The sequence below is a fragment of the Daktulosphaira vitifoliae genome, unplaced genomic scaffold (genome assembly GCF_025091365.1).
Source record: "Daktulosphaira vitifoliae isolate Bord-2020 unplaced genomic scaffold, ASM2509136v1 Scaffold_1, whole genome shotgun sequence".
Classification (NCBI taxonomy): Eukaryota; Metazoa; Arthropoda; class Insecta; order Hemiptera; family Phylloxeridae; genus Daktulosphaira; species Daktulosphaira vitifoliae.
Genome location: NW_026099572.1, coordinates 990,896 through 1,008,912, shown reverse-complemented (window position 1 = coordinate 1,008,912; position 18,017 = coordinate 990,896). Strand labels below are relative to the sequence as shown.

At 26.7% G+C, this 18,017-nt stretch overlaps 1 protein-coding gene across 1 annotated transcript in view; it reads right to left on the bottom strand.

Moving 5' to 3' along the window:
• Positions 1–18,017, bottom strand: part of LOC126895881 (metacaspase-2-like) — a 28,522-nt gene that overhangs the window by 6,477 nt on the left and 4,028 nt on the right. The window contains exons 3-9 of the mRNA XM_050668177.1: positions 10,209–10,433; positions 9,958–10,068; positions 8,903–9,124; positions 8,277–8,360; positions 7,865–7,962; positions 7,540–7,781; positions 4,665–4,834 (exon numbers count right to left, since the gene is read on the bottom strand). Coding sequence (XP_050524134.1) covers positions 4,665–4,834; positions 7,540–7,781; positions 7,865–7,962; positions 8,277–8,360; positions 8,903–9,124; positions 9,958–10,068; positions 10,209–10,433 — 1,152 coding nt within the window. The remainder of the gene's footprint in view (positions 1–4,664; positions 4,835–7,539; positions 7,782–7,864; positions 7,963–8,276; positions 8,361–8,902; positions 9,125–9,957; positions 10,069–10,208; positions 10,434–18,017) is intronic.

Genomic DNA, 18,017 nt, shown 5'->3' with positions numbered 1-18,017 from the left:
TATAAAGAACTCCAACGTCGCAAGATACCCAGCACACTTAGTAATCGTATTCAAAATAATCTTAATACCCAAAACGCTAATGTACAAAGTAGCCACCCACCTGTTCGCACTTTCCGTAATCATCCCTTTCCCCAAACGCAAACTTACGCTCAGGCCACGTCCAATACACCAGCCTTCGTTGCTCCACCTCCTCTTACTGATACTCAGCCGCCTGATTTAAGCAAATTATTGACCAATTTCTTAAATGAATTAAAAAATGTTATAAATCCACTAATTTCTCTATTAACCAAAGTAATCTCCAAGCTCATTGACAAATAATGACTAATAATAACTACAATAAATCTATCACCGACGATTCGCTCTTAATTTTACAATATAACGCTAATGGATTAAAAAACCATGCCCTTGACCCTGAAACCGTATTAAATAACAGACGCATCGATATCGTCCTCATTTCGGAAACCCACTTCACTAAATACTCCCATATACATATCCCCTGTTATACTTTAATTAAATCGAATCACCCTGACAATACCGCGCATGGGGGTGCTGCTATCTTTATTAAATCCAATATTAAATTTTATCCTTTGCCTAGGGTTTCTCAATCCTTTTTCCAATCCTGTGCTATTAATCTAAAGATAAACAATACGTCACTCTCCATTGCTGCTGTATATTTACCCCCAAAACATAATATAAAAAACACTCAATTCGCCGACTACTTCAACTCATTTAATAATAACTTTATTATAGGCGGCGATTTTAACGCCAAACGCCATTCGTGGGGTTGCCGCGCGAATAATCCTCGGGGAGTCACCATATACAACTATATAAATACTAAGAGATTTAAAGTTCTAGCCCCACCTGATTCAACCTACTGGCCTTCTTCGGCCCGTAAAAATCCAGATATTCTCGACATTTTTGTCTCCAATTTACCGAACACCTTATTCCACTCTACTAAAAACTTGCTCGATTTAAATTCTAACCATTCTTCGATACTCCTAACTCTCAATACTTCCCCTTCTATTAAAGAATCCAACAAATTATTTAACAAATTCACAGATCATGTTAAATTTCACGAATTAGTCAACACAAATATTAAACTTAATACAAGATTAAAATCTCCCAATGGTATAGACCTAGCGGTTCTCAATCTTACTAACTTAATACAAACAGCAGCATGGTATGCTACAAATACTATGCCAGCACCTCCTTCCGCAAGCCCACTTCCTGAATATATACGTAACAAAATTGTAGAAAAAAGAAGAGCAAGAGCTCTATACCAGCGCACGCGTTTACCTTCCCATAAACTTAACTACAACAAACTAGCTAATTCACTAAAAAAACTGCTCACTGAATTTAAGTCAAACATATTGCAAAATCATTTAATGAAACTCACTTCCGTAGACAGTAGCCTATGGAGAGAGACAAAACAAATACTCCGCTATAAATCGCCAAATCTCCCTATTAAAAATTCAGATGGCAGTTTAACTATTTCGAATACCGAAAAAGCTGAACTCTTTAAGGATCATCTTGCTAATACTTTTCAACCACACGCTGATATCATAGATGTTGAAAACATGAATCTAGTTGAAACGTTCTTAAATACCCCTCTCCCAATGTCGCTCCCTGTCAAGTCATTTACACCTAATGATGTAAAATATGCTATACAAAAATACGCACTTAAAAAATCACCAGGCTTCGATTTGCATTACTGCGGAAGTAGCCAGATCCATACTACCTTCACCCTCAAACATGCTTCCTGTCCTAGAGTCTTTCTTTACGGTATTCCTATCCCTTACTCTTCAAAAGTCAAATATCTCGGGCTCACTATTGATCAAAGATTAACCTGGGCTCATCATATCAGAATTAAAAGACTAGCACTGAATCATCGTTTCCGTCTCCTCAAACCTCTAATAAGCAATAATCACTCCACTACCATTCAAACCAAACTCCTGATTTACAAAGCACTTCTCAAACCCATTTGGACATACGGTCTCCAACTCTGCGGAAAAGCAAAAAAGTCAAACATACTAAAAATACAAACTTTTCAAAATATTGCTCTCCGTAAAATAATGAACGCCCCACCTTACGTGTCTAATCACACCCTCCATACTGACATCCAACTTAAAACAATTAACGACGAAACAAAAATTTTTTATAAAAGATTTCATTCTAAACTAAATAACCACCCTAATGAACATATAAAAAACTTATTTACTCCTTCCATACCTGGTAATCCCCCTCGACGTCTGAAGCGTAAATGGTGTCGTGATCTCTTAAGATAAGGTAATTTCAAATAAAACTTTTAATAAAAATATAAAAATAAAAAAAAAAAATCCACAGAAAGTGCCTTCGATGGGTGGCTTCTTTCATCAAATTTTCCATGTCATTCTTGTAACTCTTATCAAATATGCTTATTGTGTCTGTTGATACAGATTGTATATTACGTTTAATAATATTAGCATATGAAGATTTAGAAAAAGTGAAAAGCGGGATAGTGTTAAAGACTATTTTAGCTTCGATGCGAAGCTGAGAAGGTATTAATTTTAATATGATGTGTTTTTTTTGTGTCTGTTACCACTTTTTCTCAGCTCTCACCGAACCGATTTCTTCAATGATACGTTAAAAGATCACAAATCGTATCTAGTTAAAGACATTACTCTTAAAAATTGTAAAAATTACCTCATTCCCCGCAAATGGGAGAAATATACAAAACAATTACAAATTTAAAAATCGCTAATTTTCGAAATTTTTTCACTTTTTTTTCTTAAAACTTCTATAACTTTTTGAAAAATCAACAAATCAACATAATTTTTTTTATACTAAAACCTTAGATATCTACATTTCATTTGATATCATTTTTTGAAAATCTATCACTTAACCTGCTCATTGGGGGGGATTTAAAATAGCAACTTTTTTACAAAAATTAACTTTTTCAACTTAATTTTTGAAAATGTTCCGGAAATACTGCGTCCTTCAAACATATATCAAATTAAAGCTTATTTTATGTACTATAAAATGAAAAAAAAAATTTGTCCCGACACTTTTTTTTCTACATTTAAACGGCTGCCGTAGTTAAAAAAACACTATTTTTGTGTTAAAGTTTTCGATTTTCGATTTTAAATTTTCAACTTAAAAATGCTATAACTTTTCGAAAAATCTAATTATCAGCACAATTTTTTTTTCCTATAAACATTATAGTACATCTTTCATTTGACATACTTTTTATTAAAATTGGACAATTTCCTCATATATAGGGGGCGTTCAAAACTTGAAACATTGTATAAAAAATAGAACTTTTTCAACTTAACTTTTGAAATTGTTCCGGAAATACTGCGTCCTTTAAACATATATAAAATTAAAGTTTATTTTATGTACTATAAAATAAAAAAAAAAATTTGTTCCGTCCACCTATCTTCTATGCGAAAATGGTTACCGTATGCTATTTTAATATTAAGGTTAAAGTAGCTTTTGTAATTATCCATCAATTTCTTAGAATTAAACACTATTTACAGATTTGCATTGAAGCGTTTCTTATGATAGTGATTTTAATCACTGTCAGATTAAATCTATACTGGATCCAACTATGCAACTTCCCCACTATACCGCGACCCCACTGTGCTGGGTTTTTTTTACCTAAAATTGCTATAACTTTTTCAAAAATGAACAAAGCAATATAATTTTTTTTTTTTATAGATGCTTGATGTCTTTACCTATCGTTTGGTATATTTTTTTTATAAATTTAACCCTTTATCAGCCCACAGGGGAGGATTCAAAATAACAACTTTTTCAACTTTACTTTTGAAAGTGTTCCGGAAATTCTGACACTTTTATATATATCTTTAATTAAAGCTAATGTAATGTACTTTATTATGAAAAAAAAAAATTTGACCTCTGGACTTGACTTTGTGGTGAAAATGGCTACCAAATGCTATTTTTGTGCGAAAATTCTCGATTTTATATTTTACATTTTTAACTATATTATGTAAATTTATTTAAATAGTTTTAAATAGTAATTTATTTAAATAGATTTTTTTAAATAGTTATAGCAACATAATGTTAAAAAATGTAAAATATAATGTCAAGAATTTTTTTTACAAAAATAGCATATTTTTGTATACGTTAGTCATTTTCACCATGAAGACAATACCAGAAGTCAAATTTTTTTTTTAAATTAAAGTATATTACATTAGCTTTAATTTATGGTATATATAAAAGTGCCAGTCTTTCCAAAACATTTTCAAAAAATAACTTGAAAAAGTTAATTTTTTGTAAAAAAGTTACCATTTTGAAACTTTTCCCATTGGCTGGTAAAGGGTCAAATGTTCACAAAAATAAATCAAAAGATAGGTAAATACCTAAAGTATCTACAAAAAAAAAAAATTATATTGATTCGGTCATTTTTAAAAAAGTAATGGCAGTTTTAAATAAAAAAAAATTTAAAAAATGTCGAAAATTAGCGATTTTTAAATTTGTAATTTTTTGTGGGATTTCCCCCATTTACAGAGAACAAGGGAATCTCCCTTGTGAGTAGAATAAGTGTTAGATTTTCAAAAAAATTTTTGTATCACTAGTAGTAATTTTAATTTCTAAACAAATGATTAATTATTCTATGAAATTTGCTTAATTTTTATATTTTATTGTTAATAAAAAAAAAACCTTACTTTATTCAAGTCTTCATTAAGTTTTTTATTACTTTCTTCAAGTTTTTTTTTCAATTCTTCATTCTCTTCTGCTGGATCTTTATCAGTTATCATATCAGATAAACTGCTGAAATAATCATTAAGTCTCAACACTTTTAACTGCTTTCCGAGCTTAAGAAATGCATCTTGAGCTGTATTTGAAACAATATGTTAATAAAGTAAATAAGATGTTCATTTAATAAAGAAACAGGTTGTATTAACAAACAAGTAGAACAATGTAAACTCTTTTCCCTACTTATTTGGCATCCATTATAATTTTTAAAATAAGTATCCTACCTTTACAATTTAAAAAGGGTTATAGAATAAATAACCTAAAGAACAATAAAATGTAGACTCTGTTAATCAATATATTGTCTTATTCTTTGAAAATGTATTTTAAAAAATCTTAATCAATTTTATTTAAATTTAATTAATAAAATCTTTTATTTTATTACAATAAAATTTTAAATTAGAATTTTATCCAAAATTATTTAGTTTTAGTCTATATGAAACTATGATTATCAGCTAGATAACTCTAGCTAGCAATGCCATTAATTTGTTTAGAATAATTTAGATTTATAATTAACATTTTTGAAAACTACTACTTATTCTTGAGAGGACAGGAAAACTGTACACTTCTCAATAGAATAAAATTTAATTTATAAATGCACTAAGGCACTATGCGTTCCTGACTATACTTTAGAAGAGCCAATTATTTTAGATGACAATAACATGACAGACGAAACTAAATAAAATAATTCTATATAATAATAAAGCTCTAAATAAAAAAGAAAACAAAAAATTTTAATTTTAAATCATGTTACACTATAAAAATGTATATCCTGAAATCTAAAGAAAAATGAGTACTTTCACCTGAAAGTAGCTTAAATTTACTAAGTATTTTAAATGCTTAAAATATCTTCTTATTATATAATAGAACAAGGAAAAAAACGCTTTTCTGGGAAAATTACTTAGCGTGCTCGGATTTTCAAAATTTTTTTTTTCAAAGAAAGTACTCGGTCACCAGACTCCGGGAAAATTATTGGCGAACGTCGGAAAATTTTTGATGCTCGCCCGGGAGCGTTTTAAAATTTCGACCGTTTTCGAGAAAAACGCTCGCTGACGCCAGCGTTTTACGACTTTGAAATTTTCATCAGACCCGCCCAATGACATTCCTGAGATGTGATAAAAAAATCAATTCAATCCGTTCATTTTTCACCGTTTTACGAGCTTTTTTTTTTTCATGCGCTCGAGACGCCAGGGCGCGCCGCCCGAAATTCTTGCGACACTTTACGACATGAAAACGATTTTTTTTACGATTCGCATTCATACCACGGCGTTCTGTACATGCCGAGGAAGCGCCAAAAATCGGAAAATCCCAGATCCAACAAAACCTCTGGCCGCTACGAGCGTTTGAAATTCATCAAATTTTAACGGAAAATGACGATTTTTCTGTTTGCTAATAATACACATGTACGCGTCCTATTATATCTTATTATATAATAGAACAAGGAAAAAAACGCTTTTCTGGGAAAATTACTTAGCGTGCTCGGATTTTCAAAATTTTTTTTTTCAACGAAAGTACTCGGTCACCAGACTCCGGGAAAATTATTGGCGAAGGTCGGAAAATTTTTGCCGCTCGCCCGCGAGCGTTTTAAAATTTCGACCGTTTTCGAGAAAAACGCTCGCTGACGCCAGCGTTTTACGACTTAAGGTTTGAAATTTTCATCAGACCCGCCCAATGACATTCCTGAGATATGATAAAAAAATCAATTCAATCCGTTCATTTTTCACCGTTTTACGAGGTTTTTTTTTTTTTTTTAAGTCCACGCGCATGGTTGTATTATGCGCAGTGATTCATTTCTGCTGATACGTTTATTATGAACCTTAATTATATGGTGTATTATGTATTATTATTAGGACACTATTTTGCATTTGCCCTATTTTTATCAAGGAATGTTATATGTTATATATAAATTTCATGACGTTATAATTATTTAAGTTTGTACTTTCATTATAAGAACAGTACTAAGTACAGAGTTAATAATTTTCTTTTTTCTCATATATGATGTATGAGACTATGAGTTTATCTTTTGAATTGGGGTTCATCTATGATAACTATGATGTTCATCGTTAAATTGCAGTTACCAATATATTTATCAAAATTAAATTTTTATTTTTTATATTAATTTTATTTTAATATTAATTTAAATTTAAATTTACAGTGTGCCACTTATAATAACCTGCTAAATTTTTTTTTAATTATTCTATAATATAAACAATTATTATAATTAGACTATTAATAATTTTTGTGTATAACAGGGGTATATTTAAGAGAGATTGGCCCCTCCTTGAACAAGCGCTATTAATATTTTTTTAGGCAACTTCTAATATATAAGGACCTAATGTCCCTTTTTTTCATCATTACTTTAATTTTAGCAAAAAAATTTCTATAACATGTTTAACAAAGTAAAAAATATTAAATTTCCTCCTAATAAATTTTTGAATAGGCCTAAAGGGAATACCTCATTAAGAAGCTTCAACCTTATACCCAATACATTTTACTATATTCTCTTTTTGAATTTTCCTGATTTTAATAATAACATTTTTAGATATAGTTTTCTATAGTTTTCACTGATTCTGAAGTAATATTTTTTCTGAAAAACACNTACTGATTCTGAAGCAATATTTTTTCTGAAAAACACTTATCGTGCCCGGCGTAGCCGGGTATTTCTACCGGAATCAGTGGTCTACTTATGATGACGGCCCGAAGAGGCTTACGTGCCTTCGGCGCGTAAGGCTCGAAGGGCCCCAGCTAGGCGGAGCCTAGTTTAGTTAATAAAATAATAATACTCACAAATACTACTAAGCTCCTTTTCACTCCAATTTAATTTTTTTTTTTCATTGAGCGTTTTTAACAAAGTGTATACTTCAAAGTAATCTGGGAATGATTTATTTATATTATAATATTTCTCAATTGTTTTGTTAACCAAAACGTTCTTAGTTGATTTGAAACGTATTGGTGGATTTTCAAGAAAATTTGGCTCTTCTTTAAGTTTACACATTTTTTTATATATTTCAACAGCTTTCTTTTCATACCTAAGTACAAATTTCATGTTTAAGTTGAAAACTAAAAGAAATTTTGACTGTTTAAATAACAGTAATTTCTTTTAATAACTAACTTATCTCTTAAAATGTAAGCAGATCCAACATCAAAATCATCATCATCGCTTACATTCATTTCCTTTTCATTCAACATTTTTATCTTTTTTCTAACTATCTAAACAAAAAAATCAATGTAATTTAATTATTATTTTTACTGGATAATTTTCTTGTAATATTCAGAATAACAATATTAATCTTTTCTATCTATGTGGCCAAGTCAGTAACATATAGTTGCTTAATGCACACTATCAGAGGTTCGAGACTCGATCACAGTCAATTTTTATGCCTACTGAATTTTAATAATTGAAATCACTATCCGTTTTTTTGATGACAGACGTATCACATGTCCCAGAATATGTAAGATTAAGAAGCCCCATTAAAAAGGGACACGATTGATTTTAAGGGCAAATAAAAAAAAAATTCAATAACCTTAAATGCTTTCTTCAGCTTTTTCATGTTTCTATTTACTTTTGCAATGGTTTCATGGTCACATTTTACATTTTTTTCTTGATACTAAATACAAAAAATATATTAGTTAATTATTCAAATTATTATTTATTCAAAATATTTTAATTAAAATTTATACTATCATTAAATATGATAATGAATAAACAAATATACAATAAAATAACATAAATATTTTATTAAATGAAGATATTAGATACTATGTAAAATATATTTCTAAACTCATGAATTGGTAACTCTAGAACTATTTTTTATAAAGTTGTTAAAGATAATTAAAAATATGAGTAAAGAACAGTCAATAAAAATTTCATAAGTTAACTTTTAAAAATTTATGAAAATTTTAGAATTGTTTACTAATTTATATTCTATGGAGCTGATATTAGGCTTACATAGCTTTGTGCAAGTAATTACTAGAAAATTCTTTTAAGGCTATAACAAAGTGCTAAATTAGAATTGATTTTTTTCTAAATTATCATTTTTATCATTTATGAAATTATGAAATAAAAGTAGCTATTTAATTTTTAAATAAGCTTTAAAATAATTTTATTATTATTTTCAATTACTATTGCCAATATTAAAAAAACTGTTACCATTTCAGAAGTTTTAAATTGTTGCAGCTGTTCATAAATATGCTGAACATACACATATGAACTATGTCCACTGTCAGGCCAAACTTTTTGATTTGTTTCCGTTAACAAACTAATAAACATTTTAGATTCGGTAAATTCTGATGGCAATGATTTGTATAATTGATCTATTAATTTAATATTTGACTTAGGAAAATTAAAATTTTGAGTACATTTTTCAATTAGCTGTAACAGTAAAAACATTTTTTTTGCAATTTACTATCATTATGTTAATGTTAATAATATACATAGATCGTTATTTTCACAATTTTTTTGTGAAAATGGTCAATATATGAACTGTTTGGATCATTTGCCAAAATAATATCTTAAGGAGTTATATAAGTTTATTGATCAATATACAGGGTGTATATTGTTCTGTTCATTGTTTGTAACAATGAGAACAATAGATACCCGTTTCCTGACTTACTGAACACCCTGTATAATTTAAGTAATATAAATATATATTACGTATTAAATACGCATAAATATATAATACGCATAAACGTATTTAGGTTATTAAATCAATATGGATCAACTGCATTTTTTTCATGATTTGTTACTTTTAAAAATTTTTCAATAATACTTATTATATTTAAAAAAATGACTGCATGTTTTGTTTATTATAAAAATATTAAGAAAGCCATTTTTATTATTTTTTCATTAGAAAATGTTTAAGAATTTAATAGTAAAAAGTGTTCTATTAAATATAGGCACATTAATATTTAAATGGACATAGATTGCAGTTTCCATAATTATCAAGTATTGTATTAGGCTATTCATAGCTCATATAATACTAATAAAATAATATTTATAAAGAATTGATATAATACTCGACATTAATATTTTCCATTTAATTGAAACATTAAGTGTATTAATTAATTAATACAAATTTTATTTTCAAAATAAAAAGAATACATTAAACAAATAGAAAATTTAATTTTTCAATTGAAAATAATAATTAAAATAACTTAATAAATATTTAATTATTTTTAAAAATTATTATTTTAATTGATACATACATCATTAAATAAGTTGAGGCTAATGGAACAATTTTCTTTTTTTTTTTCAGTATTATTATCTATTGCTAAACTAGAGTTACCTTTTGATGAACTGGCAATGCAACTATTGGACTAAAAAAGAGGGTAAAACTATTAATAAAAATGTAAATTATAATATAAAATTATAACTTCTAATCTTACATAACAAACAGAACTAAAAACTAATAAAAATAAATTAAACTAACAATAAAATTTAAAGCAAAATAATTTACTTCTAAATTTGTAGAAATATTTTTGGTCAACTGTAATAATTCATTATAAACATTTGCAGCATACTGAAATGACTTTTTATTACTAGGAGTAATATTTTTTAAGCCTTCATCAATTAATTCATTTAATTTCAAAGAATTCTTTTGAATACATTTATTATACATATCAACCATATCTTCAATGTATATTAATGGAAACGAATTTATAGTTCTGCATAAATCTATCATCTAGAAATAATAATGAACATATAATTTTAAACATAAAAATATATTTATATATATTATATTATACAGAGTACAATAATAATAGATCCAAAAACGAACTCTGAAATGTTTTTGAAAGTTAGCAAAAAATTGTTAACTAAGATAATATTTCTAGATATATTATACCTGTAAATATTCTAATTAATACTGGAGTGTGACACAAAAACAATTGAATTTTAAAATATTCAATTATGAAACGAAAAAAATGAATGATTTAATTATTAATATATTACTATGAAGTCAATAACATGTCATTTATAGTTTAATAACCATTTTTTTGAAAACGAATTCTAAAACTCATATATTTTGACACGGATAATTCTAGTGTCAATAGATATTAAAAACATAATTGAAGTATCACTAACACACAATGATGTCTAAATAATATATATACTACGGCACTGGCCGAGAGGACAAAAACAAAGTAAAAAAGAAATTTAAAATTAAACAGAAGGGAAAAAAATAAAATACAAGTAAGTATTTTTATAATAGATATTTAAAAAAAAACTTTCAGTGTACAACACGTGATTGACGGATAGAGATGATTCGTGTAGGACGTCCAAAAGGAAGATAGAGCGTTCACCGCCGGCGCTTGGTGGTCGACCGCGCTACAGTAGATAGATTTTGCACCGTAGCTAGATAGCAGGGGTACTCTAATTAGGCTGGGCTCACCATGTAATAAGTTTATGTTATTAGCATTAAATTGATATGTAAATTATTTTTTTTTTTTAAGATTTTAAAATCGGCCGTTTCAATGACTTACCGGCAGAATAATTAATGAAAGCTATAACACATTCATAAATATTTATTAAATCTATAGTCATGGGATTTATCTATTGGAATATCACATATGGGTGATCAATTTATCATAAACCACTCAATTACTTGCAAAATAAATACAATATTGAAAAAAAAATTTTAATTGAGTGAAATTTTTTTAGAGGATCCGAAAAAAAAATAATCACGCATCTCAGTCGGTCGTTATATTCGGCTATAAAATTTGACCGTCATGGACGGATTCTATTGTTCTATTAGGTATACAAAATATGAAATAAATATTAAAAAAAAAACCAAAGTTTTTGGATGTAATAAAAACAATAATATTGGGACAAGAATACATCTGCAAAATAACCAAGCAATAAAGCAAGTAGAAGAGTTCACATATTTGGGAAGCATAATAAGTGAAGATGGCAGAAGTAAAATAGAAATAATAAAGAGAAAATGCCAAGCTAAGATATCATTAAACCAAAAAATAAGATTTTTTAGTTCTATAATTATCAACATACAAACCAGGATAAATCTTTTGAAGACATACGTATGGAACATAATGCTGTATGGTAGCAAAACGTGGACAAATGCCAAAGGGGAACAAAGAAGAATAGATGCTTTTGAGACGTAATGATACAGATAAATGCAGGAAAATAAGTTTTTTGGATATAGTTAAAATTGAGGAAGTACTAGAAAAAATGTCTAAAAGAAGAACTCTATGCAACAGTATTAAGAAAAGGAGAAATTAATGGATTGGAAATATATTGAGATATGTTGAGTTACTGGGATTAATTATAGAAGGCTGCTTAAAAGGTAAAAATGCTGTGTGAAGACCACAAATAGAGTATATGCAACAAATAATTAAGGGTATAATTCTTACAAAGAATCAAAAAGGAAGACAAGTAATAAGGAAGAGTTTTATTCAATCTCAGGATTGAATACAAAAGTTTTAGGTATATGGTCAAAATTTATTATTCGATCAACGTATAAGTTCAATAAACATGTACGTTATATAAATGTGTGTGTTCTATTAATGTTTACATTTAAAAATTATTTGTAATATATTGTAATAAAATAAATACATTTTAAATTCATAAAACTTAATTTTTAATTAATATATTACTTTTTAATAACAATAATTTATTATTAATGCATATAAATTTATAATGTTTTTATTTAATTCACTTGATGTGAATTTAAAAAATGCACTGCATTTTTAAATTTAAATAATTCACAAAAAATTATATAAAACATATAATTACACAAATTAAAATTTAAAAAAAATGCACACTTATACACATATAAAATTTAAAATTATTAATGCACTTTAAATAACAATACATTAATTTTTGAAAATAAAATGTTACATAATTTTATATTGTAATTTAATTAAATCTGTTTATTTTTATAATTATATTAATTAAAATAAAAAAATAAACTTAATGAATATAAAACGTAATTATGTTCATTATAGAATTTATTTATATTTTAATTAATATACATATAAAAATAAATAATTATAACTAAACAAAATAATATTTATTAATTATATTAATCATTTATTCTTATTAATTTTAATTTTAATTTTTTTTATTAATAATGAAATAAGTTTCCGGCGTAAAGAAAATAGTGTCCCCATCATCCAATGCATCATTGATGCATTGCAATAGCCATTACTTTAACCAGAAATGGTTTCTGTAATTTGGTCCTCCAAGTTGGGGGTTGGGCGCAGGGATAACAACCCTGTCTTGTAACAGAAACACCTATTTTGAGACCATCATGGAATCAGCCCTTAGACACAAAAAAATGGAATTAAGACTAGATACGAAATTCGGAAATTGGACTTAAAATCACAACTTGGAACACACTGAGCCTTTATAAAACTGGAGTATGTCAAAACCTTACTGATGTGTTAAAACATATGGAATACAGATAGTAGCTCTTTAATAGATAAGATGACCAGGAAAAGGTCAGCTAAAAGTAGGGAAGTATATACATAGTGTATATCTCTCGCATGGAAGGACACTCCTTTAGATGTGGCTTTGTTGTGCATGAGACTCTTAAACCATACGTACGACAATTTAACTCTATATCAGAAAGGATTACCTTACTACAAGTTGACACAAAACTATTAAATATAATATTAGTATGCTTATACACAGACGGAAACATTCATACAATGAATATGACCAACACTTTGACTAAATAAAACTGAAGCAAAAGCGTTTTAAGGAGAGCATCTATATTACAGAACATTGGTATAACTTAGTGAGTACTACAGGTAAAAAAATTAATTTGGTAAAAATTTTGCATTTTGAAAAATTATTTCAATTTCGATAGTTAATGTTTTATTATAATTTAACATAAGGAAATATAAAAATTAAAATATTTTTTTTTTTTGAAATAACTCTAAGGGTTATTAGATTTAATGATTACTAGCCACAGACAATTAAGTTAATTTCACAGATTACACATTTCATTTCACTCTTAAGTTCCTAAATCTCTAAATCTCTAAATTTTTTTTTTTTTTTTTAGAAATATGCCAAGTCAACATTTTATAAAAACAAATCGTAGACCATTGTTGAATTATAGATGGAAATTATATGTTTGATTCATGTAACTAACAGAATAGCCTGTAATGCATTGGTGAAATTAAATAAGATAATTATCTGCTAAAAATCTATAAGTTTTTGACCATTGAATAAATGAAAAGTTATTAAAAATTTACAAAATAAAAATATTAAAATTTGATTAACATTTCAAAAAGGTATCAGCTTTTTACAAAGAGTGTAACCTGATTATTAAAAAACGGTAGCACAGTGGGGTCGAGGCACAGTATAGACGTGGCATAGATGAGATAAGTATAGATGATATCTGACAGTGATTAAAATCACTATCATAAGAAACGCTTCGATGCAAATCTGTAGATNGTCATCAGAAACGCTTCGATGCAAATCTGTAGATAGTGTTTCCTTTAGAGAAATTGGTGAAATATTTTAAAAGCAACATGAACTCTTATTTCTTTAATTATATCCTGATTAGTAGTTCTTTGATTTTAAAATATAATATATGAATAAATACTAATTATAGTTTTTAAATTTAGTATGAAATTGTGAGGCCAGCTATGATGTATGGTTAATAGTGTTGGGCGGTTGATAAGAAAGTAGAGCAGAGAATAAGTGTAGCAGAGATGAGAATGCTTAGTTGGATGAGTGGAGTGACTAGAGAAGATAGGATAAGGAACGAGCATATAAGAGGAAGTATAGGTGTTGCGTCAATCGTGGATAAGATGACAGAAAATAGACTTAGATTGTTTAGTCATGGTATGAGGAAAGAAGAATCGAAAGCTGTAAGAACAGTTATAGAAATGAATGTTGAAGGAAGAAGAGATAGAGGAAGACCAAAAAAGAGATGGAGGGATGCTATTGAATGCGATTTGAGGACAGCTGATGTGAGCGTAGAAGATGTGGGAGATCGTGTCAAGTGGAATCTTAGGATAAGGGTGCCCGACCCCAAGTAGTTGGGATTAAGGCAAAGAAAAAGAAAAATATTACCAGATATTCCGGTGGCAATTGACATAATATGATTGTTATTTCGGAATGTACAATTTAGCGTTTAGTTGGGTTTAAATAATATAGCGTCAAATCAATTACCTACTCTATCGGTTGTATCTCAATATACACTACACTTTAATGATACAATAAATAAATAAACTCACACATACACACATATGCATTTATAACATTGTGTCTAATGTAAGTATAACATGATAAAAAGTAACCGTAAAATGAAAAAAATGGAATATAAATTTTATTACTCATATTAAATGTAATGTAACTCGAAAAATATTTGTTTAAATGAAAAAATATAAGATTATATTTTTATTTATAATTGTCTTTTAAACAACTTTTGTGCGAAACTTTTTTTTGTAAGTTAAATATTTTTTTTTGAGAAAATTAAGAAAGCTCATATTTTTGAACTTTTGCGAGGATTTAAAAAAAAAGCTCAATTCCAATCTTGAGGACTATTAGTATGTCATTATACATATTTTAATTCAACTTTTAAAAAAACAAAATTTTTTCCGCAATTTTTCCTTTGTTGACTGGCCTAGATGTCAATTTTAAACTTGTAATTGAGCTAAAAGTTATGGTAATATATTCAATTTATTTTACTATAAACTTTCATAAATCTTTATCAAAAATTTTTCATCAACTTTAAAGAACCAAAAAAATAGGTTAAAATTGAAAATTTGGACTGATTATTTTTAACATATTAAAAATCAAATCAGTAATAATTTGAAAACAAATTTTTTTTTCTTTTAATTATTATTTTATATATATAATTAGTAATAATATAAAAAATTAGAAGTGATAGAAATAGTCTACTTGCAGATTTGAAAACAACGCGAAAAGTTGATTTAGAAAAGTATATTTTTGCTTCTGATGAAAGTTCCTTGTAGTCCAGTGCATTTTTTTATAGTAACAAACAGTTTTTATTGAAAATTATTGTATCAAGCCCTTTAAATTTTTATACACGTAAAAGTAAAGCAAAATATAACTTCTTTATTATTTTTATAATTTCTCCGTTTAAATTACAATATTAAATATCAATTTCATACTAAATTTAATAATTATAATTAGTATATATTCAAATATTATATTTTAAAATCAAAGAACTACTAATCATGATATAATTAAAGAAATAAGAGTTGATGTTGCTTTTGGAATAATCCACCAATTGCCTAATTAAAACAAAAAAAAAAAAAGTTTGTTGGGAATTTTTTCTGCTATTCTGCAAAATTACTCCTTCGTTGACTAGAATGAATCATTAAATAGAAAATTTTATGAGAATTAAAACAATGTTATTTTTAAGATTAATATGCAGTCAGAAAGTTTTATAATTATTATTTATTGTAAATTTATCAGAAAAACTCATTATTTTTTGCATTTTTATCGTAATAGAACACTTAAATAGAAATCATAGTAATCATTTCTAAGTAATTTTTGATATTTAAAAAGATTCTACTATTGAAATATCCAGAACTGAATTAATTTTAATGATTTACTTTAACTAAAAAAAAAAAAGTTAATATTTTGAATCCCTCTTGTGGGCAGGTAAAGGGTTAGATTTATAAAAAAAACCAAATGATAGATAAAGACATGCATCTAAATAAAAAAAAATATACTGATTTGGTCATTTTTGATAAAGTTATAACAATTAACAAAGTTATAAGTTTTATACACTGGACTACAAGGAACTTCCATCAGAAACAAAAATATACTATTCTAAATCAACTTTTCGCGATGTTTTAAAATGTGCAATTAGACTTTTTCTATAACTTCTAAGTTTTAATATTATTAAAAAATAGTTTTTACATATAAAAAAAAATAATTAAGAACAAAAAAAATTGTTTTAAATTAATACTGATTTGATATAATATTTAATATTAATTTGATTATTAATAAGTTAAAAATAAGGAAAATGACATATTTAACCAATTTTGTTAATCGTTTAAAGTTGATTGTTGTAAATGTTTATAATTAAAAAAAAAAATTTATTTTACCATAACTTTTAGCTCAATTGGTAAGTTTGACATTGACATAATTAAATAGAAAATTTTATGACAATTAAAAAAATTGTATCGTTAAGATCAATATGCAGTCAGAAAGTTTTATAATTACTATTTATTGTAAATTTATCAGAAAAGCTCAATATTTTTTTGCATTTTTATGGTAATAGATAACTTAAATAGAAGTAATAGTAATAATTTCCTAATAACTTTTGTTGTTTGAAAAGATTCTACAATTGAAATGTTGAGAACTTAATTAATTTTAATGATTTACTTTAACTAAATGAACCAATCAAAACAAAGTTGTTAAAAAGATTTACTCAATTGAGCGTATTATAAAATTTGATTATATTTGTAAAAATCAATTGTTAATTCAGGAGAAAAAACAATCATTTTTTTTAGAAATGATTTATACAGCAACATGTTACAAAAAAAAATTGTAATATTATAGTCTAGTAGTAGCACACACAAATAGAGTAAAAAAATTATTAAATTACAAAGTAAAATGATTTAATTTTGTAGTTGAAACCTATCATATCAAACTTCATTCGTTAATAAATATTTTGAAAACATTAGAAATTAATGATTTTAATTGTCTTTATGGAGACGATGTAATAACTAACTGTTTAATTGATAAATTAGAATTTTTTTTTCAATTTTTGAGAGTAATATCTTCAACTAGATACGAATTGTAGTCATTGGACGTATCGTTGAAAAAAGTAGGTCAAGTTAGAGCAGAGAAAATAAATGATATTCACAAAAAAACATCTTCTCGGCTCATCGAAGCTAAAACTTAAAATATNTTCTCGGCTTTGCATCGAAGCTAAAACTTTAAATATAGTAAAATAATTTTAATATGAATAAGAAATTTCTTCTTGCAAGGGGCGACTAAAGTGATGGGATCATTGATCTTTATTGAAGTTATTGAATCTAAATGAGTTAAAAATTTATACTAACTTAAAAAGAATTAAGAAAAAATGCAAAAAATTTATATCATACGCGGGTTGGAACCTCGTACCCCAAGCGTGTAAAACACAAGTTTTACCAACTCGGCAATCGTACTTTGCTAACGACAATTGAAAAAATTGTGTATTTAAGCTAGTTCAAATTTCAAAGATATTTTTCTCGACTTAAAAGAAGCAAACAAATTTAAATAAGTTTAACTTTCTATGCTATATTAATTTTAATTTATATAATATTTATGAAAATCT